The 27,271-nt window shown below is 38.7% G+C and overlaps 1 protein-coding gene across 1 annotated transcript in view; it reads left to right on the forward strand.

The window, feature by feature from the left end:
- Positions 1-23,934, forward strand: part of LOC139709445 (serine/threonine-protein phosphatase 1 regulatory subunit 10-like) — a 35,600-nt gene extending 11,666 nt beyond the window's left edge. Inside the window, exons 3-20 of the mRNA XM_071621410.1 lie at positions 6,719-6,825; positions 8,377-8,463; positions 9,103-9,238; positions 10,186-10,237; positions 10,876-10,941; positions 11,543-11,929; positions 12,625-12,733; positions 13,840-13,961; positions 15,550-15,680; positions 16,474-16,498; positions 16,829-17,077; positions 17,674-17,819; positions 18,992-19,195; positions 19,979-20,326; positions 21,265-21,361; positions 22,246-22,485; positions 22,856-23,011; positions 23,665-23,934. Coding sequence (XP_071477511.1) covers positions 6,719-6,825; positions 8,377-8,463; positions 9,103-9,238; positions 10,186-10,237; positions 10,876-10,941; positions 11,543-11,929; positions 12,625-12,733; positions 13,840-13,961; positions 15,550-15,680; positions 16,474-16,498; positions 16,829-17,077; positions 17,674-17,819; positions 18,992-19,195; positions 19,979-20,326; positions 21,265-21,361; positions 22,246-22,485; positions 22,856-23,011; positions 23,665-23,780 — 2,778 coding nt within the window. The 3' untranslated portion in view covers positions 23,781-23,934. The remainder of the gene's footprint in view (positions 1-6,718; positions 6,826-8,376; positions 8,464-9,102; positions 9,239-10,185; positions 10,238-10,875; positions 10,942-11,542; positions 11,930-12,624; positions 12,734-13,839; positions 13,962-15,549; positions 15,681-16,473; positions 16,499-16,828; positions 17,078-17,673; positions 17,820-18,991; positions 19,196-19,978; positions 20,327-21,264; positions 21,362-22,245; positions 22,486-22,855; positions 23,012-23,664) is intronic.
- Positions 23,935-27,271: the final 3,337 nt, after the last annotated feature.

Consider the following 27,271-nt stretch of genomic DNA (forward strand, 5'->3'; position numbering starts at 1 on the left):
GTACTATTTACCATGTGCAGATGAAACAGAAACCCAGCTTTAGTGCTTCAAAATAGTTCTAAAATGTGAGATATGGATAGACACAACCAATGTAGAAATGTTAATCAGTATATTCAGTGCTCAGTATTGTTAAACGTACAAAATTTGAACAATGGTTATAATGAGATTGTTACTGGAATAAACCGTCTACAGTTATGGTTTATGGAGAAAAATAGTGATATCTCCTACAGTTACAGCTTGTTGAAAAAAATAGTGGTATTTCCTTATATTTACACACAATTTTTATATGGTCGTTTCGTGGTACAACTGACCTACACATACGCATCAAATGTGATAATTCAAATATTTTTTAAATCACTGCTCCCAGTGGTAAAGAGTACCTGTAAAAAGAAAAATAAAAAAACAGCTTTTATGAAAGAAAAAAAAAAGTATGCGGGTGGTCAATTTGTTTCAAGGGTTTTAAAGCTGCACTTAATCAAATTCGGCCTGACATTCCACGCAAGCTCAAAATCAATGTATATGAAATTTAACAATTCATAAGGGCTGAAAAGAAGCCAGCAAAAAAAAAAGATTTAAAAAAAATAAAAAAACAGAACGAAGGTGTGAAAGCAAGCAACCCCTGGATGTGTGAAAGGGGGGGGGGGGGGGGGGCTTTCATTTTCTGTGTAAGTGTTAATGAGTTTGCCTTTTCCCCTTTTAAATGGCTTTGAACAGCAACTGAAGCATGACATGGTAGCCACACAGACTTTGTAATGATGCACACATACACACACACAAAAGAAAATAATGATAAAAAAAGAAAAATGAGAAAGATACTCCAAGAATTTGGAAAAAAAAAATGGCTGCTAAAACCAAATTAAATATGCAAGCATTAAAACAACAGACAGTACAGTGGCTTTTGAAATCTAATTGCCTGTTTAAATTTTGATCGCCATATGAATTTACTTTTAATACATCTAGCAGAAAGAAACAGAAGACAAGTTAATTTGGATTTAAAAAAAAAAAAAATTATCCTTGTGCATGTACAAGCATTATACCAGCATGCCACACAGAATTTGGTCATACGCCCTTCGCTATTTTTTCCAAATCAGAGCATTTCAAATAAAGGGACTATTGACATTACAAATCACACAGCATGAAAGTGTAATAGAATCTGTCCTTATTTTATTTTATTTTATTTTATTTATTATTTTTTTTTGGGGGGGGGCATGTCAGTTTGCTTGTTTGTTTGCCACTACATAAACGATGACATTAAAAAAGAAGAACAGTCTATTGAAGCAACAGGGTTAAGGAGGTCAACTTGATTTCTTGCCAGAAAGAAAGATTTTTTTTCATTTTTTTAAATCTAGAGTACAATGACCCTGATCTGTGAGATCGTATTGGAGCATACAACATTTAATCACATTAGTCACAGATGCAAAAACATGTGCAATACTGTTGTACCAAACTACCATGCAGAGTAATGGGGGTTTTTCCTGTGAATGCTGCCTCCAAAACCAGTCAAAGCAACAACAAAAAAGTTAAAGAATGGAAATATGATGATGATAATGATTAGATTCATTTTGGCCAGGGTAGCCTCTTCTGTGTGTTGATACTGTTCTACCAGAGGGCCCTGCCATTATTTATTTCCCTAGCTAGATGATATGATTCATTGATTAGTTTTGACATTCATAGTGCATGAGTTTAAAAATCCAATAATCAAGCCCTTTGACTATCATACAAGTTTTATTTTGAGTGGGTTTCAGGCAGAGAAGAAGTGACAGTAAAACCACTAGAGAAATAAATGCTTGTCTATCACATGCATGTAATTCGATGAACACAGGACACTGCAATATGCAATCTACCCTTTTCACCAATTCTTGCCATCTATATAAACACTATTACATTGTAATGCTAATCGCGACTCAAAATCTGCATCATTTAAAATTCTGATGTATATCCAAATTTTAGCTGTAGTACTTACATTATTATACAAAATGAATATATAAACCATAGTAAATCAAGCATGTAGTATTGTGAAATATATTGGAAATCAATGTCCATATCTTCACAGGAAGACTGTCTGCCACTGATAAAAGGCTGGACTTTCTGAACCACCAAGAAGCCAACAATATTTCAGACCTACATGCAGCATTATTATTATGCAAACTGTTCTGAAGGCTTAGACCTGTTTTGTTTTTTGTTTTCTTCTCACTTGCAAAGTGTTTGCTAGTCCATTAGGTTCCAAATTGAATATTAAATTTTAATCAGTGGTGTACAAGGTAGACAAAAATTTATGTAGACAAGAAGAAAAGCATAAAATGTGCATGATGTGATCAAAATCCATTTCGAACAAATTCCATGCATTATGTTTCATGTGCAAACAATGCTTTCCCCTACTTTGCTTTATTGTTTTGCTAATTAAACAGGGAAATGAAATGAAAATGAAATGAATGTTTGGATTAGTCTTGTACACCAGCCTGCAAGTCTAGTGCATGATTGGTTTTGGTGTGCTGTTAGTAATTACATGTGCTTATTCCAAGGTGAAAGAACTCTGTATGTTTCATGGAGAGATGGACGTAAATAAGATGATAAATGTAATAATAATAGCAGTGGTAGTTTTAGTACCAGTTACACTGATAACAATACTACTGATAATAAAGATAATGAGTAGTAATTTAGCGAAGTGATTTGCACTTAATTGTGATGTAATGGATAAGTACTCGACTTTGATGAAGTTTTGTTCTACTCAATAAATGCTGTTTATTTTATTTGTTTAACCTTTCAAATTGCATCACGAAATGCCGTGGCCCAAATACCATGCCACCGTGGAGAAATTCCCCACAGAGTTATCCTGTTTGATCCCGTAGGTTGTCCAAAGCAGATATGATTCATTTCCTGTTCAGGCAAAATGCCTACAAAATGTCTAAACTGATACCTTGTAATGGCACACCATACTGCAGAGGCTTCCACAACTGCTGCCCTCATGTTTGAAATTCTCTGAAGGGAGTTTCTGCAGTGTTCATCAGAAATTATTGCCCAAGTGGTTTTGTAATTTATGCCTTTTTCTTTTCTTTTTCTCTTTTCCACCCGTCCTTGAATTCATGTGTGCCATTACCTTCAAGAACTGAAGGAAAACTTTGAACCGAACATGATATCCATAGTATCACATACACGCATTGTCGTAAAGTGTAATGTTGGATTCTTCTCTCTTTTTTTTTCTCTCTTTTTTTAAAAGATGTGCCGTGACCTTCAAATTTGTCAGGTCAGAAAACCTTTTCCCCTATGCCCCACCTTTGCCTTTCTTTTTATGTTGTGGTTAAAGGACAAGTTCACCTTCATAAACATAAGGATTGAGAGAATGTAGCAATATTAGTAGAACACATCATTGAAAGTTTGAGGAAAATCAGACAATCCGTTCAAAAGTTATGAATTTTTGAAGTTTTTGTGCAGTAACCGCTGGATGAGAAGACTACTACAGCGTATGAATAACTTAGATGTCACATGCGTACAACAATATAAGGAAAATATAAAGAGAATTTCACAAAATGCCATCTTTTGAAAAAAGTACACATACCCCTGACTCGTTACCGACAAATGTTATGGGTAATATTATTCCCCCTGCCTTAGAAAAGAGGCAAGTCAAGAGCTCTTTTATTATGCGAAAAAAGTGAAAATATGTTGAATTTTCTTTTACATTTTCTTTACACTGTTGTACGCATATGACTCACAAGCTGTAGTAGTCTCCTCATCCAGCGGTTCCAACACAAAAATTTTAAAAATTCATAACTTTTGCATCGATTGTCCAATTTTCCTCAAACTTTCACTGATATGTTCTACTAATATTGTTGCATTCTCTCAATCCTTATGTTTATGAAGGTGAACTTGTCGCTTTAAGAAACATATTTGCAACTCAAAAACATTTTGGATATTCTTTACAAAATCTCCATATAAGATGGAAAGTGAGGAAGTGAGAAAAATGTAAAATTTTAATACTCTTAATGAAAACATTTATTTGCTGACAACATTTCATACAGGTGCATTTGATAAGAAATGTATAAGTACAGTGCACTCCCATCAAACGAACATAGATATAATTATAGAAAATCTCATTACAAAAAAGTAAGACGGTGGGTCCCAAAGTTGTTATCTGTAGATATGTTTGTATACTCAATTGTTTGACTATAACAAAATTTTGACGTAACGGGGGAAAAAATGCTGTTATTGAAGACTTTGGTATTATGGGAGTCGCCTTTTGTAACTTGACACAAATTACTATAAGTGATACATTTGTAGGCTTTTCTCATTTGACAATCAAAGTGCCTATTGACATAATGGTAGGATATTATCACTGCTTCTTGTTTACCTTATGTAATATATTTAATAGCATAGCAGTTTTGATAAATTGCACAACATGCTCTCATGAAAAAGTTTTTACGAGATCTTTTTGTTGATATAAGGAATTTTTTCTTAATCCAAATAAATGAAAGTGCCTTTTTGTTATTTAAAATCCTGTCCAAACTTTGTGTATCAAAGAAGCTTTTCTGATTCAGTAGTTCCAACCACGTGGTTGTCTCGTAATTGTAGGCTTTGTAGCGGTGGTATAAATTATCTCTTGAAATAAATTGATGACCTCTGGATGAGAAAAAATGTTACAAGTATTTCTTATTTTTAATGGCTGAAGCATTTAGCACAATGAAACACTCACCCCTATGCTTTTTGCTAATGTTGAGACTACTGAATTTGAAGAAAATGATGATAAGGGAGATTGGAGGTTGAGAGACGTACTGTAAAAGTGGATTTCTTTTGCACGAGTGATATTTCACGCTCAGTTGGTTTAGATGTATTTGTCATGTTTTTAATTTCATGGAATCGAAGACGTAATAGTTGTGTATATAAGAAGCAGACGTATTATGCGTCCTTTTAGTTTAGCACTAGTTGTGCACACCGTGAAAATTTCCACTTTTATGGTAACTGACAACAAATATATGATTGATGAAGATACAGTTGAACCTCTCGTATCCGGACAAGTCGGGATCGGGGCTCATCCGGATAAGGGATTTGGCCAGATACGGGAGACTCAATGCTTTATACATGTTCATATACATACACATGTACAGATGTAGCCCATTGTAGTACCACATGTAGTAATGTATATACTGCAAACTTTTCATTGTTACATTTGGGGATGTTTGGGGATGTTAAAATGTCTGAAGGTAAGCAATTTGGAAGGAAATTTGATGTAATGTTTGTTAATCATGTTGGAAGTAATATGTAATTCATATGTGTTTGTGTAGGAGTTCTCAAGGAGTTGGGAATCCCCCTTTCCTCCCGTAATTTGAAAAAAAATCATGGTGAGATTGCGTCCGTATAATAGAGACATCCGGATAAAGGGAGGCCGGATAAGAGAGGTTCAACTGTATGTTTTGGATATATTTTTGCCTGCTGGATAGCATGATTTTAAAGGAGAATATAGCCTCATATACCTGCTACATGTAGAAATAATTGGGCATAGCAAACCCATAGCTGTGTGACTGGTATAGCTGTAAACTATTTTCAGAATGAGTGTAAAAGTGTACGTGTCTGTGTGTTTTCTTCTATTTTTTTTTTTTTTGGGGGGGGGAGGGGGTGCCTTGGAAAGGAAAAGCTGTAGTTTTGTTATTCAGTCATCTTGAAACTTGCAGTTGTGTTTGCTGAATGTAGGTCTGTGGGAGAAAATGGAAGCTCGTACAGTTGTCATGTAATGAATTATGGTGCACATAAAATTCTAGCATCTGAGACTTTCAATGTACCCGTCTACTTTGTAATATGTTTACTATCTTTTTCTCCAATTTTAAATTTTATATCCTTACTGTTACCATAATTATCATTATGTAGGTAGGATTTATTTTTCTTCTTGTATGAAAGAAATCAGTATGGCCAAGTCAAAAATGTCAAAAAATGAGAATATAACTGAAAGTATGTATAACAAGTATATGATTATGTACATAGATAATGAGGGCAGTTCCAGAAAGTCCATAAAGGGGAGGTGCGTTACAAAATTGAAGGGGGTGCACATGCCCCCCTATTTTTCCTTTTTATTTCTTTTGTTTTAACAAAGAATAACGAGGGGACGCGCACCCGGTGCACCCCCCTTTGGAACCGCCACTGATAATACATGTACATATATTTAATGGTATAAAGTATACAGGTAGAGGAGACTGTAATCGATAAAGCAATTGGCTTGATTTGGAAAATGGCCTCGTATGATTACTTTTCCATCATTTCAACATCACTTTCAGCTCTCACTTCAAGGTCATATTTTTAATGGTGTATTTTCTCTCCCCTACCCTCATATTGCATAGTGGCATCAGCATGTAATTTGCTATCATTGTGGGTACAGGAAAAGTGACTCCATGCCTCTTTCAAACTTGCCAACCAATATCATGTTTTTACGACATTTTATACTTTTTTCCTTCATCAGGAAGGATAAATATGTTTGTAAAGGAGAAATATGTTCCAAAATGTATTCATTTAGCGTGCTTTATGTGGATAATTGTCCCATTTTTATCTGAAAGATGAGTTTTGCCTTTAATATTTTTTACTATGCATCAGCAATTTTTATTTTTTGTTGTGTTTTCCTCTTGTTTTTTTTATCTAATCTGCAGAAGTTGGCTGCCCATCTGTTGCAGAAAGACTTTAATGTGTTATGAATGTATGTGATATGATATACTCCACTTTTTTTGTCTTATTTTTTCAGTCTGGAAATAATCCTGTGGATCCAAACCAGCTCCTCAAAGCTCTCTCCACACTCCTGTCCAGAGAAGGCGGGATCAAGGGGGTGCCGGAGGTCTCCAAGATCATCGTGTGAGTACCAGCATGGTTATACTCATTAAAGTAAACTGCTTGAGGTTGGGGTGTGGTGGTGGGGGGGGGGGGGGGGGGGGGGGGGGTTGATGGTGCAGGTGCAGACTGAAAATGTTCTTTGTGTCTGTGACTAATGCTACCAGCTCTATTTACGACATGCATGCACAGATGGCAACTGTTCTTACTTTTTTCTTCTTTATTTATTTCTTTTCTCTCTCTTTTTTTATTTATTTTTTTTTTTTTTGCAGTATTTAGTACTAATTTTGTCCAAAATACAGCTGGCTTAAGGGAATATACTGTTTTTTCTTCTAAATGTCATTACTTAACATGTCTATTGTAGAAAAGGTAAGAATACTGTTTTTCCTCACAAAAAAAAAGAGATATACATGTATATATGATTATGCCCTATGCTTTTTCAGCCATCATGATACTGCAATGCCGATTGCAAGGTTGGCATCCCTGTGTATGTGAAGACAGTAAAAGGCATGTGGAATCGGTGTTTCTACTGAAGTTAAAGTTTTTGAAATCCATTCTCTAGCTTCATGTCCTAGCCTAAAACCATAGTTAAATGTAATGCTTGCCAGAAATATGTTCTACCGGAATTGGAAGAGACAGGAATTTTAATTTTGGTGGTATATGCATCGAGTGGAAGTAATGAACATAATGGAGTTTGATGTTCATGGATTTGAAACATATACAGTGTACCAGCATGTGGATATTGATGCACAAGCAATTATGTATTTTCCAAGTGCAGAATTTTTTTTTTTCTTCTTATTTTTCTGAGTGCAAAGTTGTGGGTATAATTACATTGCCATGCAGACTATCCATGGATGGTTTTGCTTCAGCAGCTTAATGTTCTGGGTGCTGCTGTAGAAAGTGCAATTTTGCATCTTAACAGTAACTGCAATCGTCTTTTTCAAAGTGCCGAGGGGCTGGTGCACTTTTAGAGCCAGGTTTGTGAAACAGATGGATAGGAAACCTACAGCCATGAGTTATGGATTGTTTACAGTTTGTATAGTGGAGCCCCCCCCCCCCCCCCCCTTTTTTTTTCATCTCCCTTCAATGGCCACTATAGACAGGTTTGGCTGTAGTGTTGTAGTCCTGATAGCTACTATAGAAATGTGCGAATTAAGTACAATGTATCTTTAGCTGTTAAGGTCCTGCACAGCTCACTTTCGTTGGCACGAAATTACTATTGCAACTGATTGAAAAATTACCCTTTATTGACATGAAATGAACTTTGTCACTATAATGCTTATTTTGTAGTTTCACTTCCTAGAAATATTTATAAACAGTGCATGATAATTTTACTACAATTTCAATTTCAATTCCAATTTCCCTCACAATCACTTTCTGTGCTAGTGAGTGTCTTATTTATGCACGATAGCTGGGTCTTTTCTCTTTTGCTTCCTAAATTTGTATTAAAAAATGTGTACATTCATGTATGAGTGGATTATTGTAAGTTCAAGTGCTGCACCAGTATGTCATCAAATTATGTATGTGCATCTCTCTGAATAATTCCTTCATTTTTCCCCTCGATTTGATCAACAGATTGATGAAAAATGCCCGGAAGATGGTGAGCCGCTGCATGTACATCAACATCCTCATCGCCACCAGGGAGAAAGAAGTACAGGAAAAGTAAGAAATGTTCACTAAATCTTGATTCAGATACTCTTGAGAACATTTTCGTGCAAGTAATTTTTTTTTTCCACCGGGCCTAGTATAATGACTTTTGTATGTTTTTTATTCTGCAAAATTTAAACATAATAGTGTTACTTAATAACAAGCAGAACAATTTTCATGCTTTTAGTTTTGTGCAAGTTTCTTGTTATGCAAAATGAGTGGTTGAGTGAAATGCTTCGTTGCCAGGCTATAGGAAAAGAAACATCTTAAAATTGCAATTCTGTACTGAAGCGGTCTATTATCTATTCAAGTGTCAAATCTCTTTCTGAAATCAATAGAAAGCATTGTTTTCAGAGTGACCGGCACAAATGCTTCTCCTATGATAGGACAAAACACAGTATCATTGGTCACAAAATTGTACCCATTACAAAACTTGTTATTAACATTGCTCTTGTTTTTAGAAGCCATACATAGCAGGAACTTTGTACTATAGTTACAAGCTTTCAAATGCAAAAAATTATTATGATATCAGAAGATAACATGACTCCCCACCAAAAAAAAAAAAAAAATTTCAACGTTTCCATGGTCAATGATACACTTGTCCCAACCATCGCCTCCCATGACATGCCCTTCTCTCTCTGCGTGCTGTTTCAGGTTTCTGGAAGAAGGTGGCTGGGAGTTGCTCAACAACTGGCTACAGGATGCCAAGAGTGGCGACCACAACCCGGTCATCGTAGAGCTGATCAAGGTCTTTAAGGAGCTTCCAGTCACCATCGACATCTTGAAGAAGGTGAGCTACAAATACCGGGAGGGAAATCCCCCCATTAGTACTGCCACTCATTGGCATACACTCCTCTCTGTATATTATGGCCTCTCTGTGCACACGTATGTAATCGTCTCACTGATAGCAATGTTCCCCTTTGTGAAACAAAACTGAGCAAAACATGTAAATGCATGTGAACCCCACTCTGCTAGTAGGACTTGTCTTAAAAAACAAACAAACAAAGACACAAATGAAAATACCAAAATCAAAACAAAGCACTGTCAAAATGCACTTTGTAAGCGTAACCCTCACAGTGGTATATAGGGCCTCACAGTAAGAACAAAGATATTTTTACGAAGTTATTGTGAAGTGAATGTAATGGCCACAGTGTCCTCTGTTGAAAACACCATAAAGATATGATTTTACAGAATGTCATGACTAAAAGATGTATCAGTTCGTACTTTTACACTTTTGGGTATTTTTACATTGGCAGTTAGGAATTAAAATTGTACTTACTGACAAGGGTTATAAGGTGTACAGAAACATTTTACATAATTTGTATGATCAAAGATCTTCCACACAGTGTTCTACATACACTGCTTAATCCTGTTTCTACTATCACTACTTTATAAATAGCACTGTCTAGGCAGCACTGAAGTGCATTGATTACATCGCTTGTATATGGTGATGTGACTCTAGAGACTGTTAGATTAAGATTAGACAAAGGCTTAATTTGTTCAAAGGTTTCATGCAGCAATTATAAAATGTTGCATGAGGTACACATTAATCCCCAAAGTATCATGCGCTATCTGAACTTAATCTATTCCCAGTAAAACTGTGAAGCATGTGTCGTAGCAAAGCGGGTAGACTTGTGATGATTTTACCGGACCGCATTGTCACTTCTATCTACATCATGGTACATGTACAAAACATTATTTCCATGTCTTTGTTCCTTTTCCCAATTCTCTATTCAGAATAACACTGCTAAGATCATCAAGTCATTTAGCAAAGCAGAGGGTGAAGACGGTATGTATAACTGTTCCCACTTTTTTGCTTATTGGAGGAGGGGCGGGGGAGGTACCATGGTATTCCAATTTCTTAAGATTTCTGCAAAGATAAGGCATTTCCATGAGAGCAATCAGTTTCTTTGTTGTTGTGTGTTTGTGTGTGTGTGTGTGTGTGTGTGTGTGTGTGTGTGTGTGTGTGTGTGTGTGTGCAGGATCCCATACCTGGAAGCATCATTTGAACTCGCAGATCATCATTTGACAAGTTTGAGCCCATTTATCGGAGGGAATACTTTGAAATGGATTCTTGAGATATGGTGTATCTACCAGCAATTTCTTGGTGTGGATTTTCTCAATGTTGTAGATGCTGCATCATGTGGCCAGCTGTATTATAGATCAAATAGAACACCCTTTGTCTGTGTCTGTGAGTAACCCTACTACTACTACTACTATTTCGAGGACATGTATTTGCCTCAGCAGATGCCAACTCGGGTTCCATAAACAAGGTTGCGCCTCCAAACCTCTCTATCGAACATGACTGAGTAACCCAGTGGATAATAAGGCATTCAAAATGGTGCCATAATTTGTTTGTGTGCAACAAGAATTTGGCACTAGATTCCAGTTACCATTGATATATCTTGGGTGTTTTTCCTTCCACAGCATTAGATTTGAAAGCCATGGCAGATGAGCTTGTCACAACGTGGATGGCTGTGATCAGAGGAATAGGTATGTACTGGCTTCTGTCTTCTTTGTTACTTTGTGATGATATAGCTGTAGGAAAGAGGCAGGTCTACAGAATGTCTGTATTATCTCATGTACTCTTTTTCTCAGTCGTACAGAATGGTCTGGAATTTGTTCTTTGTGAGTTTCCATTCTGAGACAAATATAACCGCTAGATCTGATCAAACTGATTTGAACTCTTCCTGAATGCAATACCAGTATTCAGGATTACTTTTGCTTTCCTTTCCCTTTTTAGTATCTCATTTTTCTTCCTCACTCCACACAAGCATGCAAATATTTCCTTGTCTGTCTTCTGCATATCAGCATTGTTTCTTGGTTATAAGTCCCATTTATGCAAAACCATGTCAGTCTGTTGCAAATAGCATAACAGGGACAAGGAGTTGCGTATGTCTGTCAATTGAATTGCTCCTAATGTATCTGGTTGTGTAGTATCTAAAAATTTCCACAGTCAAACTAAAATTATTTTTTTCCCTTTATCTAAAATTATTTCCTTTGTCTGAAATTATTTCCTTTATCTAAAATTATTTCCTTTATCTAAAATTATTTCCTTTATCTAAAATTATTTCCTCTTCACCTTTGTGAGCAGACAAGGAGAAGGAGAAGTCGCCAAGTTTAAAGAAGAAGTTGAAGAAAGTGAAAAAAGTGAGCAAGCCAGTTACGGGCAACAATGATCGGGATGCCGACGACGAAAGTGAGGAGCCGCTCTCCAAGCGCCTGAGGATGGGCTCTAACGATGACAGTGAGCCCATGGACACTAGCGAATCGGGCTCGACGGGAAAGATGGGCCGCCCGACCCGACTTGTTGCCGTGAAAGCGGCTGCCGCGGCGAGGAAATCCTCCACCGAGGATGCGACGAAAAAGGAAGGAGATGCAAAGAAGTGGAAGGTTGCAGAGAAGAAAGAAGAAACAGCCGCAAAGACAAAGAAGACGGCCAAAGTGGTCAGGCCTGCACACACCAAATTCAGATCAACAGGTAAATGGATGCTATCTATGTCTTGACTATCATACATTTATCTTGACATGAAAGGGCCTTTATTGTGCTTCCTTCATTAACTGTTGTGCGAAAACCCAACAACGATGATGATTGAAAATTTGTGTTCACAGCACAGCACTGTAGTTCTCAACATCTGTATTGGAATATGAGCCTAAACTTTGTATTGTATTTTATTTTAGTTAGTTTGTATGTTGTATGTTGATGGTATCCGTGAAAGAAATGTTATACAAGTTGTATGTGTTACTCCTACTATCTAGAGATTTCTTTTTCAGTCTGACCCCACGATTGGATTGCTGTATTGATGGATTTCATTTCAGTTTGTTGCTTTTTACTTTAATGAGCATTGCCAACAGGAGAATTGGAGAGTGTATGTCCAGCAGTGCCTCATTATAAGTAGATTGCTGGCTAAAGAAGCCTGTTTTATGTACATGTATATGTCTGCAGGAGAAACTTTAAAAAAATGTGATGTCTCTTTACAATGCATCAACCTTGCAAAAGATTGCACAAACCTTATGCTTTTTATGAAATCAATATGAAATTTTGAGATGGAAATATTTGTGAGGTATGTTTATGAGCAGTGTATGTGTCGTGCTGCAAAAAAACAACAACAACAACAACAAAAAGTCCTTGCCCCAAGGTGACCTCTGAAGTGAATCCACTTCTTTGCCTCACAGGACTGGAAAAAGAAGCAGACCTTCCTCCACCGAAGATGAAGAAGAAGGTTCCCGTCCAGCCCTTGAAGACGGAGAAACCCATCCCAACGATAACCATCAGGAGAGATGGGTAAGAGACGTCTTTTCTTTGCCTGCCCAATTATTAAGAATTTTGCAGTGTGATGGTTTTACAGATGCCCTCTATTTGTTGTTGTTTTTGTGTTTTTTGTGACCTCTATATCATATTCTTGACTGTGTTTAAGCTCACATTGATTTATAATATGTACTGAACAACTATGTTGTCATTTTTGGCAGGTTACAAGGATTTACTAGTATTATGTTGTTAGGGAAATTGAGAAATTAATGCTCAGGTAGCCTCTGACTGGTCACTGTTATGGATGTTACAATTAGTGGGAGGAAGTTAAAAGGAGTTGGAAGTTAAAAGTGGTTGACATCTCTGCACTTTGTTTTCCATTCCTTTCCTGCAAGAAGGAGAAATTATCTCTATATACATGAGGTTCACTTTCTTGAGACTTACTCTTTTAGTTGTTATCATTCATCCTGAATGAACAATTATGAGAAGTATGGGATAGATTACTTACACCTTGAATTCAAACTGAATGTGACGTCATTAGAACAGGTTATGTTGGTATTGGTACAATGTGTAGACAAATATATCTAATTTTTACTCTGCTTTTAGCAATACTCTTTTTCTTTTTTAAATAGTGTTAACAGTACAGGTGGATAAGTCGCTGAAATGCATGTGTCTGTATTTTCTACTAAACAAGTAAACGAGATTAAGATTGTATGTGTTAAAGGGATAGTACAGTATTGGTGGAGATGAGAATTGGGCTTTAAACTTTTTGCGAGATACCAAGAAAACACTTATGATATAGTACAGAGCATACCATTTTAAGAGGAATTCAAAGTTTATTTGATGAAAATCGGGTTTGGAATGACTGAAACATCCAAAAACAAAGTAAAACAAAGCGATCGTAATAAAGTGTGGGTCCCACACTTTATCAGAATCGCTCTTTTTTGGATATCTCAGCCATTTCAAAACCAATTTTCATCAAATAAACATTGAATTCCTCATAGAATTACATGCTCTGTCATATTTCATAAGAGGTTTCTCATTTCACCAGAAAATGTTAGAAACCTGAAATTAGGTCTCAACCAAAACTATACGATCCCTTTAATATTACTTCCCCCCTGTACTGTGTTTCTGGCCATCAGGCCCCTGTTTAGTAAATCCCTGTCTCCTACTGAGAAGAAGCCTCGAACCACCGATGACCAGGCCAAGCCTGGAGTGACGGCAGCACACCCCAAGATCAAGATCATTCCTCCGAGACCGAAACGTGAGTGTGCACCTCATTATGTCACCTTGCATCACAAAACCAACAAAAAAAGTTGCCAGACATGGATTTGTAGTTGAGGGTAGATTCTGAAAGAGCAGACTTCTAAGCTTCAAAATGATGTGTAACTCAATTTAAATGGACTCTCCTAACCTATCTAAATACTAGAGAGAAAGCACACACTTAAATGGAAAAGTCTAAAATGAGAAAAGAGGCCCCCGAAGTATGGGGTCTATTCTAGTGTTTAATCTTGCCAAGCCGTGCTAGCTGTGCAGTGAATGGGACAAAAGGCAGGATGTACACCGCCAAAGCAACAACAATGAAGAGATTATCAGATTTTGTTGAAATTGAGCATGCTCCATTAGCACATTTGGTCCATGACTAGTACATGTACAAAGTTTCAAAGCAGTAGCATCATCCTTTCAAATGTTATTAGAGTTGAAAGTGAAGTGTATGAAGGATTTTTAAGAATTGAAAAGGGGCCTTCGTAAGACATACTGAATCACACTATCTGAAAAAAGTGTTCCAGAAAAACTGCTAGATACACAATTATCCATTTGTTTTATGGTCCCAAACTTTAGAATAATGTAGAAGAAGAATTGCTCTTCCAGAAAATATGAATAACTCAAGATTGACCAGATTGACCCGTTTCATCTTTTTGAGTCCTCACATAAAATCAAGTCGCGCGACTTTTTGTTGGTTTTGTGATGCACGGTCACATCCGTGTTCCACAGTGGTCTTCCATACTTGAGTGTGCTTGGCTGCAGGAGCAGCAGGCATAGTAATTGTGATTTTTCTGGTGGGAAGTAAAGTGCTCATAACGTGAAAAACAGCAATGAAAAGAAAAATGTTGAAAATATTTGAAAGATAGCACCCAAAATTTTATTTCAAGACCGTCTTGTCTGTGTTTGGAGAATCAATGCGAACTCTTGCACAAGACTTTGGTTTTAGGAAGGTGGCAGAGGAACCTATATTGTATCATCCCAGCCGGTCTTTCTCTGGAGGGTCATGCTTTCCTTCTTGTAGATAAACTGTTGTAGTCACTATATATATTTCAAGGTTGTTGATTTTTTATTTTTACAAATCTTGCAGGTCAGGTGATTTTTATGAATCATAGATCATCATAAAATGCTGTCTCTGATCTTGATGTGATGCGATGCGCATGCATAACATGTACTGGTAGGCAACATACAGTACATGAACAAGGTGTGTGATAATACTGTACTCTCTGGTAGGGAATCTGAACACTTGCAGAGTTGTCAGAAGTCCCAATTTGCTAAAAATTTGACTTGCTAAATATGTGGCATGTGCAGTAGTAGCGTAAGGTTTTATGTTTTTTGTGCTGGTATCTGAGAGGATAGTGAAGTTGAAGAGAATTGCCATGTGTTGATTATCATAACATGATGTAAACGATATGTACATTGGAATGTGATCGGAGCTTTTGTGTATTACTTTTGTGTATTACTACAATTGTATCCCCCCCCCCCCCATATTTTATGTACTGCTTGTTTTTGGATGACATTTTTAAATTCATTCAACTCATTACAGACAGATCTTTCAAATGTAGGCATCTTAAATTTTCTTCCGGCAGTGCAAGAGAGTTCAGGTTTCTTGGATGCCCTCAATGCACCGAGCTTAGCCTTGAAGAAGAAGATTCCGAAGAAGGTAGTCCGAACCAACTCAACAGGCAGCAACAAAGCCAAGAGCCCCACCCCGCCAGAGGTAGGGCCTATGCCAGTAAATCAGAGAACACGTATAACTTTGCTCCATGCCTTGGGCTTACGAAAGTAAGATTCGGGCAAGAATGTTGAAAGCCAAGCATCAGATACTAGGCTTATAAGGTCTCCCATGTGTATTTTAAAATTAATGTCATGTTTCACTTTCATATTTTTTTTCTGTGTGTGCATTGCTCAAATTTTGGCATGAGGAGATATCTTTTCCAAGTATGGATGAAATTTCTTTGATTAACAGCATTAATAGTGGAAACAAATTTTAATGCATGACACTCTTTTTGGTGTTTCATTCTGATTATCATGGCTTTAAGCAGGGTTTCTGTTGTGTGTTTTTCTTGACATTCTTATGATTTCTTTGCTCTTTCTTATTTCTTTTTTTTACTAGTGTCATATTTCATTAGACGTTCCTACATTATCTTCACAAAAAAGTTGAAAACCTGATACCCCATCACAACCAAAACTATACCATCCCTTCAATGTAGTTGTAACAATGTTCTGTCGTATGTGCAAAATGTGCTTGATATGTAGAATTATTCTGCTTTTTATAAAGTCTGTACTTTAGAAAAAGAAAAGAAAAGAAGAAGAAAAAAAGAAAGAAGTAACAGCCACTTCAAAATGTCATGAATGTGCTTCATGAAATGCTGTTCATTCACAAACGAAGCGGACTCTAAAAAAATCATAGCATCCATGCGATATAATTATCTTGCACCCATACCCATCATGGTAATGTAGAATGTGTTGGCATGTAATAATGGTCTGCGTCTTTTGTCGATTGCTTTCAGGAAGTAAAGGTGGAGCCTCCAAAATGTGAGTATTTGTATTGTCTTTTTGATACCAACAAAAAGAAAAGCATACAATTTCATGACAGCTGAATGATTTAAGTTCTGTGCACCAGCTGATTCTGACTAACATCCATTTAGCACAGAACTACAATATCATATATTTCTTTCTGGAAGTTCCTTGTGTGTTAAATACAGCAGAGTCATAAACCCTATCTGATTGGAATGAATCAAAGCTCATGTAAACGATGTCATCTCATTTCATGACACAGACAAGTTCCTATAAATTTGAATAATCGAGTAGATATCCATAATTCAAATCTCTTTTTGTTAATTCTCCATCACCTCGGCATGGCAGTCTCCTTCTACTCGTCGAATCAGCCAGAGGAGGAGAAGAAGGAGGAGGAGGCGGAGAAGCAGGATGCGGGGAAGGAGGAGGGGAGGGAGGAAGGTGACATGGGGGAAGACTGGAACGAGGAGAGAGTCGTCTCGGTGGGAAAGAGCAACCTCAAGTTTGGTCCGTCCAAGAGCAAGAAGAAAGTCTGCTGGAAGGAGGAGACAGACCTTGTGGACGTCTACTACTTTGTGCTGGACGAGACCGAGAGGGGTGAGTGTTCCCCCCTCCCCCCACCCCCTTGGGTGTCTGAATGTGCCCCAAAGAAGGCAGAAAATTCATAAGATCTCATTTTATCAGTCAATCATTGCAAAACTTGTATAATTGTGTCATTACATTTCTCCATGAAAGTTTGATATAGGTGCATCTTTTCAATTGTATGTGACACTTCATTTCATTTCAACCGGGGGGATGGGGGTTCTTGGAGGCCCTCAAAGCGTAAGGTGTATGGCCCTCCTTGGTTATGATTAGAGAGGAGTTTATTATTAGAAATACTAGCATTACATTCCCCTTGGTCTCTGTGTCTGGTTGTCTGTGTAGTTGGCTGTCTGTCTAATGTGTTTGTGTTCTTATATTCAAAAGGCGAACTTTCATTTCAGCCTAGAGATATACGTCATTGCTGCATCTATACGTGTAAGGCTTTCACAAGATAAATTTAGGCACAGTTTGACGGCGACCATTTTGAAAAACAAATATAACAACAAGGTGTGTAGTTCCATGTGTGCAAGATGATGATTATGCTCCTTCCAACTTCCTGCATGACTTCTGATTGGCCTCTCTTGTATTGCGTTCCCTCCCTTTGGCTGCAGTGAACGTGAACCGTGTGAAGGACTTCCAGGACGCCATGCAGAACGAGAAGCTGATGGAGAAACAGGCGGTGCTCAACGCCATGAAGCAGGGCAAGGACGCAGAGGACGAGAAAACCAATGGAAACAGCACGCTAGAGTTCTTCCAGGTAGGCACCAGTGAGGGCAGCGTGGTGTCCTGTCTGTCAGGGCACAAAAGCCATCATTCCACAGAGAGCTGGGCCCCGTTTCATAAAGAGCGACTGGTGATCAGTTCTTGTGGTGAATTATTGAAATTCTAGTAAGTATAGCACATTGCAACTGATCACAAGTCGCTCGTAAGTTGTTCGTAACTTTACGAACAGCTTTATGAAACACCCTCCTGGTCCTCTTCTACAGAACTGCTCATGCTGTAACTGATTACTGTGAAACCAGAAATTTTCGCGTGCATGAAACTTCCCAAATTTTGTGAGGAGCCAGGATTCACGCAAGTGAAGTGCTAGTGAAAGTTTTCATGTACACAATTAAGTGAATGCTAGTGGCAACAGTTCGCGAAAATTTCATGCCGCAAATGTTTTTGATTTTACATTGTGTTCAATGCACTATGTATGACATGATATTTGTTGGTATTCAGTTGATTCCTCCTCCCCCCCCCAAAAAAAAAGAAAACATGAACACAAGATAAAATAACAAATCCACTCCATTGCAACCACCTCATATGAAGGCTGTTTTGTTTTAATAGGGTGTAGAGGAGATTACTTAATCCACATTCATTAGTTATTAAAGAATATTGGTGTCCAGCCAGCAAACAAACTACCTTAACCCGTTGAGGACGAGTCCCGAGTATACTCGGGCACGTGTCTATTGGAAATGCGTGTTGTAGCAAAATCAGTCCGTCCTCAACGGGTTAAGGGTCAAAGGTGATAATGGACTTGAATCCCTGGGTACATCTCATGATCAAGATAGTGTACTACATCAGAAAAGTAAAGCTCCCAAGAATAGGGATGGCCAATATACTTGTGATCACATCCTACCAAATTATTATTTGAAGGGTATTTTTTCTTTTTTTTTTCAATTCAGCCCATTCTTTATAAAATTTTGAAATCTTCAAAAACTTACTTCAGGACCTCCATCTTCTTGTAGGCAGTGGAATCATTGTTATTATGAAATTGAAAAATGTAATATTTATCAGAAATGTTCTCTTTTATTGGTGGTCTGTGACGCATTAAAGCCAGATTGATAACACCTTCTTTAAGGATTGATGTTTGTCAAGAAAATGCGGCCTGTGGTGATCAAGGTCATGTCGGCACATGTCTGCTCTACTCCTTTCTCCCTACCACAGTGGCGTAGACCCTACCCCATCGACCTTTCGGGAGTTGTAGTGAAGTTTGGCACCAACAGCACGGAGCGGGAGGTGCAGGCCAAACGGGAGCAGACTGTCCTTCAAGAGATCTTCTTCGACATGGCCAACCTGCCGCTGACCCCCAAGGAGCCCGACCCGGAACCCAAGCGGGCGGAGCAGTTCAAGATCATCCCCCTGGAGGATGTGAGTGGAAGAGCAATTCAAACAATCAAACAATTCAAACAATCCAAACAATTCAGATAGTGGTGGATCGTGTCTCGTTCTTATTTCTTAATAAATATATGTATGCCGTATATTGTGCCATATCCACTCTGTAGAATTCTCAAGAAGGGAGTGGCATATTTTGTTGGTACGGATACTAGTGAACGCTTTCTTGAGCATGAATTATTGGAGCACTGTGGCAATGATACAGTATGATGGAGAAGATTTTGGACTGGCCATAAGTCCCGAGTCTGCAAGATGTATCCATTGTGGGGCAAGACGTTTGTACTACGCAATGCTGGGGTAATGATGATATTGGCAGTGTTTTCTGGGAGAACATTGCCTACAAGGAAGGGGTTACCATGGTTACATGAGTCATCTTTGTCATCATCCTCATTCTCCTCATCATCATCGGAGTTCTTACTATGATTGTATGGATAAGTATTATGCTGTGTTGAAAACAACCTGACCCTTTTGAGCGTGACTCATATCAAAAAGGTGTGATTCTGTCGGGATATTATAAGTCAAATTTACATAATCGTTTTATCATTCTAAAGTTCAATGTATTGGTGAGTCAAAAAGTGACGCAAGTATAGCATATTGTTTAAGTGCATCAGTATTTGGCTCAAAATTTTGCTTATGTTGTGCATGTCATCAGCTCTCAGTGATTTTAGCTTTGAGAGGCCAAAGGTGTTCCACTGAGCGACTGAAAATTTGAGACCCTTCTGAAATTTGAAATAATATTGTGTCATATCACACTTGCAGGAAGCTAGTATGGAAGCCAATATGGAAGCCAATATGGAGACTGGTGGACCTGAGCACATGTACCCTCCCGATCAGACCCAATTCCAGGGCTACAGCGGTTTCAACCTGCCCGGGCCGGGAGGCCCAGGTCCTGGACCTGGACCTGGACCGGGGCCTGGACCAGGACCGGGGCCCAGAGGAATGAGGCCCCCGGGGCCGCCACCTGTTCCCCACATGGGTGGTCCCCCAGGTGTGGGGTCCATGCACCGGCCTCCTCACCCTCAGCAGCACGGCCCCCCGCAGGGCAACACCCCTCCCTCACCCAACACTACCATCAAGAATGTGCAGAATCTGCTGGCATCGTTGTCGGTTAGTTTGCTGTACCTTCCATTTCGTATGGCAGTGCTTTAATACCATTCAAGTTAAATGCTTTGTTGATGATTTCATGATCTTGGTAAAATTGTCATACCCAGGGTGGTCCACAACTTGAAATTTTAGCATGTTGCAAGTTCAGAATCTGAGAATATTGCAGAAATTGAATATGCGCGGAGTGCACACAATGAGTATGTAGTACGCAATGTTTTGCTGCTTATCTCTCTTTGTGCTGCTTACATTCAATGTTCTCTCTCATGTTTTGCACACAAATATCTAAAGTACCTGGTAGTTTGATGTTTCTTATGTTATGCACATGTTTTGCACATTATTGAATACTTTTACTTTGAGCTTGTTGCAAATTCTTGAGGATGTTGCATAGCATGTTGCTGGCTTTTTAGGATGTTGCACAAGAATTTTAGCATGTTGCAGCGACATGCTAAAACCCCTTGTGGACCACCCTGCATACCCTTCTTGCAATGAAAATTTGGTCTGGTGTCCAGTCGTAGTAGGGAAATGAAACTCAGTTCCTCACACTTCCTTCTCCCTTCTGTGGGTAAACAAGGAGCTAAATCAAAAGAAAGTGAATTGTCAAGTGCAAGATTGCACTCTCCTGCTGAAAATTGGTCTGTGTGAGAGCAATTCCTCCAGACTGATGTTAAATGAGATCAGTCAGTCTTCAAAGAATTACAGTAATCAGGGCACTCTTTGCAATGAGAACAGACATTTTCCTTTCATTTATATATGACAATGTAAATTATGCAATGTCCCCCGTCCCCCCCCCCCCCCCAAGAAAATAGAGTCAGAAAATGTCATGTTGCCCTTCTGCATTGCTGAAAATATTACAAATGCGAAACATTGATATCCATTTATTTCCCTGTGAAAGTTCCACTTAAGTCATTGCATATTTTGTTTTATTCTCAATATTTTTGAAGGAGGGTGAAGCGAACAAGCCTGGCAGCGATTTGCTTAACAAGGAGAATCTTGACAAACTGAAAGAGATGTTGGAGCCATTCAAAAATCAAATGCCTGGTGAGTTTTACGGATAGTGGCTTCAGTTTAGAGGCAAATCCAAACCCAATTTTTTTTTCTTTTCTCACATTGGGTTTGCTTCTAATTTTCACTCACCATAAGATTAGTGTGTCACTAACTTTGCTTCAAAGACATGTTCATTTGTCCAAAGGCCAATCCCTACAGTTCCCAGTAGTTCACTCCTTGATATCTTTTTGTAGTTACTTATCAAATGAATGTCTGAAATAAGGTTTAACTTGTCATTTTGTAAAATATTGAATATACTGTAAAGCTGTGCAAAAATATCTTGCTACTTCTTGTAGTATGTTGTCATAGGTTCATGGCCTCTGTGTGCTCCAAATATTGTTATTTCGATGCATAAGGTAAGAAAAAAACATCGGACAAAATGAATAGTGTATAAGCTGTTATTTTTGCGTACAGATATTTTCGTGAATTAGGAGAAACAAGGTTTAATCCCAACATTATTAATTATTTCTAGGAATTTAAATGTAGAGGTTGATCCTGTTAATAAAATTTCTTCTCATAATAGGAAACTATTTTAAGATTGATTACAGTTAATGTTCATAACATTAAGGGTTATACAAGTCAATTGGCAACATGATTTCAATGCTTGTTCATGGTACTAAGTGTAAGCGTTGTCCATTGTTTTGAAATCAACATTGAGTTACTCTGTGAAGATATTGGTCACTATCCCCTGTGTGTGTCAGGGACTTTGGACGAAGTGTACAATGCTATGGGATTTCTGGGCCAACCAGTACTCAAAGCATACAAGCGGTTGAATGGTCCGTGCTTGGGATCATGTAGCATCTAGTGAAGTTTTTGGTGACTCCTTTCTCATGATGTAGTAGGATGCCCGTTGAACTTCATCACTTTTTCCACTCCAGACAACCAGCACAGGGACAACAGTGGAATGGGACCTTACCCACCGGGACCAGGTAACTTTGGCCCGGGGGACTTTGGCCCTGGCGATTTTGGTCCTGGCTTCAGACCAGGTGGACCCCACCACGAGCCGAGAGGACCGTTCCCCATGGGACCCAATGGCCCAATGGTCAGGGGGCCTGGTCCTGGTCCGGGTCCTGGCCCCGGTCCTGGTCCTGGTCCGGGCCCAAGGCCACGTTTTGATGGTGAGTACTTGCTATTAATGCCTATTATCAACATCCACACAGCAATAATGGAGGAAACTTTTGGGGTCAGTGAGTGGGTATCATAACTTGCAATGTGCATTGAACAAAATCATACTGTTTCTCCCGTGGCAGACTTTGAAATAACATACGCTTACATTGTGTTAAATATATAATGTATGAAGAGCTAGAAAGGCATTTCTTCAGTGAAATTTGTGTGTATATCGAACTGCATTCCAATTCTTCACCAACAGCCATTATATAACAAAATTACAAAAGTAGTGCAAAAAAAAGTGAAAGTATAGTTCCTTGAATTGTGAATCAAGTTACCACTTTGCCAATGTCTAAACTTATCAATCACTCTCAAATGCAGGACCAAGCTTCAATGGCCCATTTGGACCAGGGTTCGGACCGCGCCCGAACTTCTCCGGCCCGGGAAGAGGCGGAATGGGTCCACCAGGAAGGGGTGGAGGATTCCCAGACCGAGGGATGGGCCCGAGGGGGCCGTGGAGAGGTGGCCGTGGAGGAAGAGGTGAGATAATGAACCCTGCTTCTTAGAGCTGTGCCCCTTTATCCATCAAAAGGGTGTATCGGTAGCCACCTCTTGGAGGGTGTAGCCAGTATTTTTATAGACATTGTAATGGAGAATTTCACTTTCTCTCTTTTGATGCCTGTTACCACTTCAAGTGCAAGTCTGTTTCACGTGTAAGGTAGCTTTAATGCAACGCTGCACACTGGCACTGGTCCGACGGTCCTGGACCAGTCAAAATCACTGTCGGACCAGTAAAAATCACTGACTGACCAGTAACTTTTGCAGGAATGGACCAGTAAAAACTGGAATAACTGGGCACATACTTGTGCGACATACAGGTCAGACCAGTTAAAAAAAAAAAATGGGTTAGTGTGCAGCCCTGTTAAATTAACGGTTTTGTTGTTTCTTGACAAATACAGAGTATAATCACACATAATCACAATATGGCTTGGTGTAAAAGTGTATGTCAGGGAGGAGTGTGTGATTTATAATAACCATATTTAATCAGAAAGCAATTACATTCTATTTTTTGGTCAGAAATGAGGTCATAGTGAAGTAACGTAAGCAATTTATCAACAGAACAACACTTGTTAATGAAATTAATTAGTGACATCTTAGCTAAGTTTGATGTGTTTCATTTTGTTTTGTTTATCGTACAGGTCGAGGAAGGCAAGTTTGCATTCACTTCAAATCGGAGAGGGGCTGCCTGAGGGGTAACAAATGCCACTTCCTCCATCCAGGTGTCAATGGACCCCCACTGTCATGACAGCAGTGCCCAACCTAGCTGTCCTCCCTACCCCCCATCCGTCCACACCTTGGAGCGTAGCGTGAACAATGCGATCCCCAATCCCTGCGGCTTTTGTGAGGGCTAAATGGACTGAGTTACATCATCAGTGACTAAGAAGCAACTGTTAAGTTGATCAATGTGCCATGCCAGCTGAGAAAACTTAATCAGACTAAAAATGGGGACTGCGTGAACAAAAAATCGCTGAATTTCAGCAAATCATTGATGTTACGTGAAAAAAAAAAAATGCCACCGATGTTGATCTCAAGTGAACCTGTGGGATCAACAATTCTGTGTTGTGACTCTCCTACCAGGAACTGGCTGCCAGCATGAATAATACAGAGAAAAGAAAACTGCCTCATTGATACATGGCAGTTGGATGTGCAAGCGAATGAACTTGATGGTTACATGCTGTGGAGATTTAGATGCAACTGCGAAAGGTTGTCTGACATGGTGCTTCGTTTCTTTGATTTCGTGCTTGTCATTTATCTCAAAGGCATAGCGGCCGTCATTTTCCAAACATCCACGGAGACTTTGAAGAGAGATCAATTAGTAGCGGTCGGAAATTGATGAGTCATTTTGTAGGCACATCGCGGAATTTCTCGACGGGCACAACTATTCACAGATAGGACCATTAGATGAAAAGTCGACTGGTTGTTCACAAAGAAGGCAACGGCAAAAGAAAGGAAGTTCCATGAACCATTGATGTGAACTTCCATTTGCAGAAGCAGTTTATCAGTTGTTGTTTTTTTCAGAATATTTGGCCCTTTTTGCTAAATGTAGCAGATTATACCAAATGCTGACCTTGATATGATGACAACAACAGCAACAACAACGAAACATGGCGACGTGGAGGTTTGGCAAATGATGGCTGATACCTTAAAAGGGAATTTTTCGTTCTGTCTGCATTGAATTTAGTATAACTTTGCGATATTAGGCTTGTTCTGCATGTTGGTTGGTATCATGGAAACAAGAAAAAACTGTTTTCTTGTTCCTTTTTTTGTGTGTGTCTTGATGGCGATGAGAAGCGAATCAAATCCAGGCAAGTGTGACTTCTGCTGTCTTCAGCAGATCAGGAACTATTCGTCGCGGCACGACTTCCCTGCATCTTGCTTGTAACCGATTTAGTGTCATAGGGAAAGTGGTGCCAAACTGAGAATCATGTGTAACCCATTGGCAGTTTCTGTCCAAAGAAATTATTGTCCAGCACGGGGTGGGAGAGTGTTGCGCAACATGTTATTTTTCAGAGCATCCATGCACATGCTCTCACAGAAAAAAATAATGATGATAATCTCAATTGCTGAGTGAGTAGACGTGTGATTGGCGTTCAGCAATTAATGACTTGATTACTTGATAACATTGTTTTAAATCTTTCTTGCCATGTACATCCATATGCCATCCATTTTCATACTGTGTGTACATCGATGAGTGGCCAAGGTTAACTTCTGGTTTTCTCTGTGTTTTTTCTCTTTTTCCAACATCATTACGTCTGTTTTGTTGCTGTTTAAGTTCTTTATAATTTCTTGTGAGATTCCTTTTACTTTCATTTGTATTTTGTACTTGTTCCAACTTAACCTCTCTTTTTTGTAGGGAGTGGGGGGAGGGAGGGTTAATTGGAATCCTCTTGCATTTGATCATTACATCAATACTTGAGCACTTAACGAAGGTTTACTTCTAACCTGCGTGGCATATAACAGTCTTGCCACTGCCAATAATTCCTCTTGATTTATGCACAAAGAGAGAAAACAGGAATATCTAGTCGCTATAATGTCTTTACCAAGACTCACAAGCACAAGTGCCATTTGATGTGAGAACCAAGTACTGGAAGGTGAATGCAAACTCTTGAAGTTCTCCTGATTGGCTGGTCTTTCTTTCTGAAGACTGCTCTGGAATAAATATTCACAATTTATTGTCAGTCGTAATTTACGCTTTGAAATTAAACTAGCAAAAACTAGGAATTCATTGATTTGGACTTTCAAATATTCTATTTGACAATGAATTTCAAATGTTTGATTTTCCAATATCCAAAACGTGATTGTCAAATGAATTGTCATCTCCTATATGATGGGGATACACGATGAACATTTCCTAATATCTGACAGAACTTTGCTATCCTCGGGAGTTATGTGAATGTAACATCCAAAGCAAGTAGAACACAATGTGTTGATCCCTCAGTATAAGGTACCTCATCTTCCCTTTTTTTCCTTCTTTCAAGATATCAACAAGGCATTTTAAAGATTCACAACATACAGAGGAAGATGTGTGGCTAGTTTTTGGTTTGTTCGCTTGCTTTTTATTCTCCCTCAGAAGTGTACCAAGAAAAAAAAAAGATGATTTTGAATGTACAAACCCCCGCTTCTTGCTGCTTTGGAAGTGACCATGGTAGCACGTGATTTCAATACTGCCCGCTGGAATTGAGGTGCACAAGACATCTGGTAGGAGAATGTGTAATGATTTTAAACTTGTCACACTCTTGTCCCACATGCTAAGATATGACATGCAGTTGCATAATATTTGCTTAGATGTGCTTTGCCCCCTGTGCATACAGATACCCAAGTACCCAGGTAAGTCCACATGAAACAATGTGGCCAGAATTTAAATTGTGAAGATAGTGATAGTGATAGCCCAAAGTATTCGATAAAGAGAAAATCAAAACTTGTAACTGTATTTGGTGGTATGATGCGTAACTGTCCACCTTCCTGATATACAAAACATGTCACATGGCCATAGATTTACCCCCTTTCAATCTTGAGATGAAATGCCGTGTAGTTAATTTCTTGTATTGAAAAGGAAATACCTGGGGGGGGGGGGGGGGGGAGGGGGGAGGAGGAGAAGTGCTAATGCACACGGCTCCAAAAAAAGAAGAAGATCTGACCAGTCAGTCATGGTTCATATATGTGCTATTGTCAATCACAGCCCAAGACTGCCAGCATATGACACTACGTGGGAATGCCACAAATTTCCATGTGTTATCTTGACACAGTGTTTGTGTGGCATGATGACAGATTATTTGTGAATGTCTAGGGGAAAATGTAAATTCTATTTCATGTCATTTTTTTTTTTAATTATTGTACTGAGGCAGATGTGAGAGGATTATATTTTTGTACCATCATATCATGATGTGAGTTGTCTCTTTATTCGGCGTTTATGGAGTGTACGCGCTACAGAGTAAGTGTCTGGTATCCCAGCTAGTAGCTGATACATGAAGTCATTTAATCAATTAGCAAAGGGAAAAAGAATGATATTATATGCCCCACAGATCATAGGATATATATCTATAAAAACGGAAACTAGTAGGTCCTATATAACTTCCCGTGATAAAGAAATGAAATTAAACAGAAAACACTTGCACATATGCATACACACAGATCCACACACATGCAGCCAGTGACTGTACATGGGTAAATGATAATGTGCATATTTAAACGAAATGAACAAGTATTATGTATATAATTATTAGTTTTCCATCAGAC

This window comes from Diadema antillarum, unplaced genomic scaffold, assembly GCF_040938485.1.
Source record: "Diadema antillarum isolate AM-2024a unplaced genomic scaffold, OU_Dant_1.0 seq00001435_RagTag, whole genome shotgun sequence".
Classification (NCBI taxonomy): Eukaryota; Metazoa; Echinodermata; class Echinoidea; order Diadematoida; family Diadematidae; genus Diadema; species Diadema antillarum.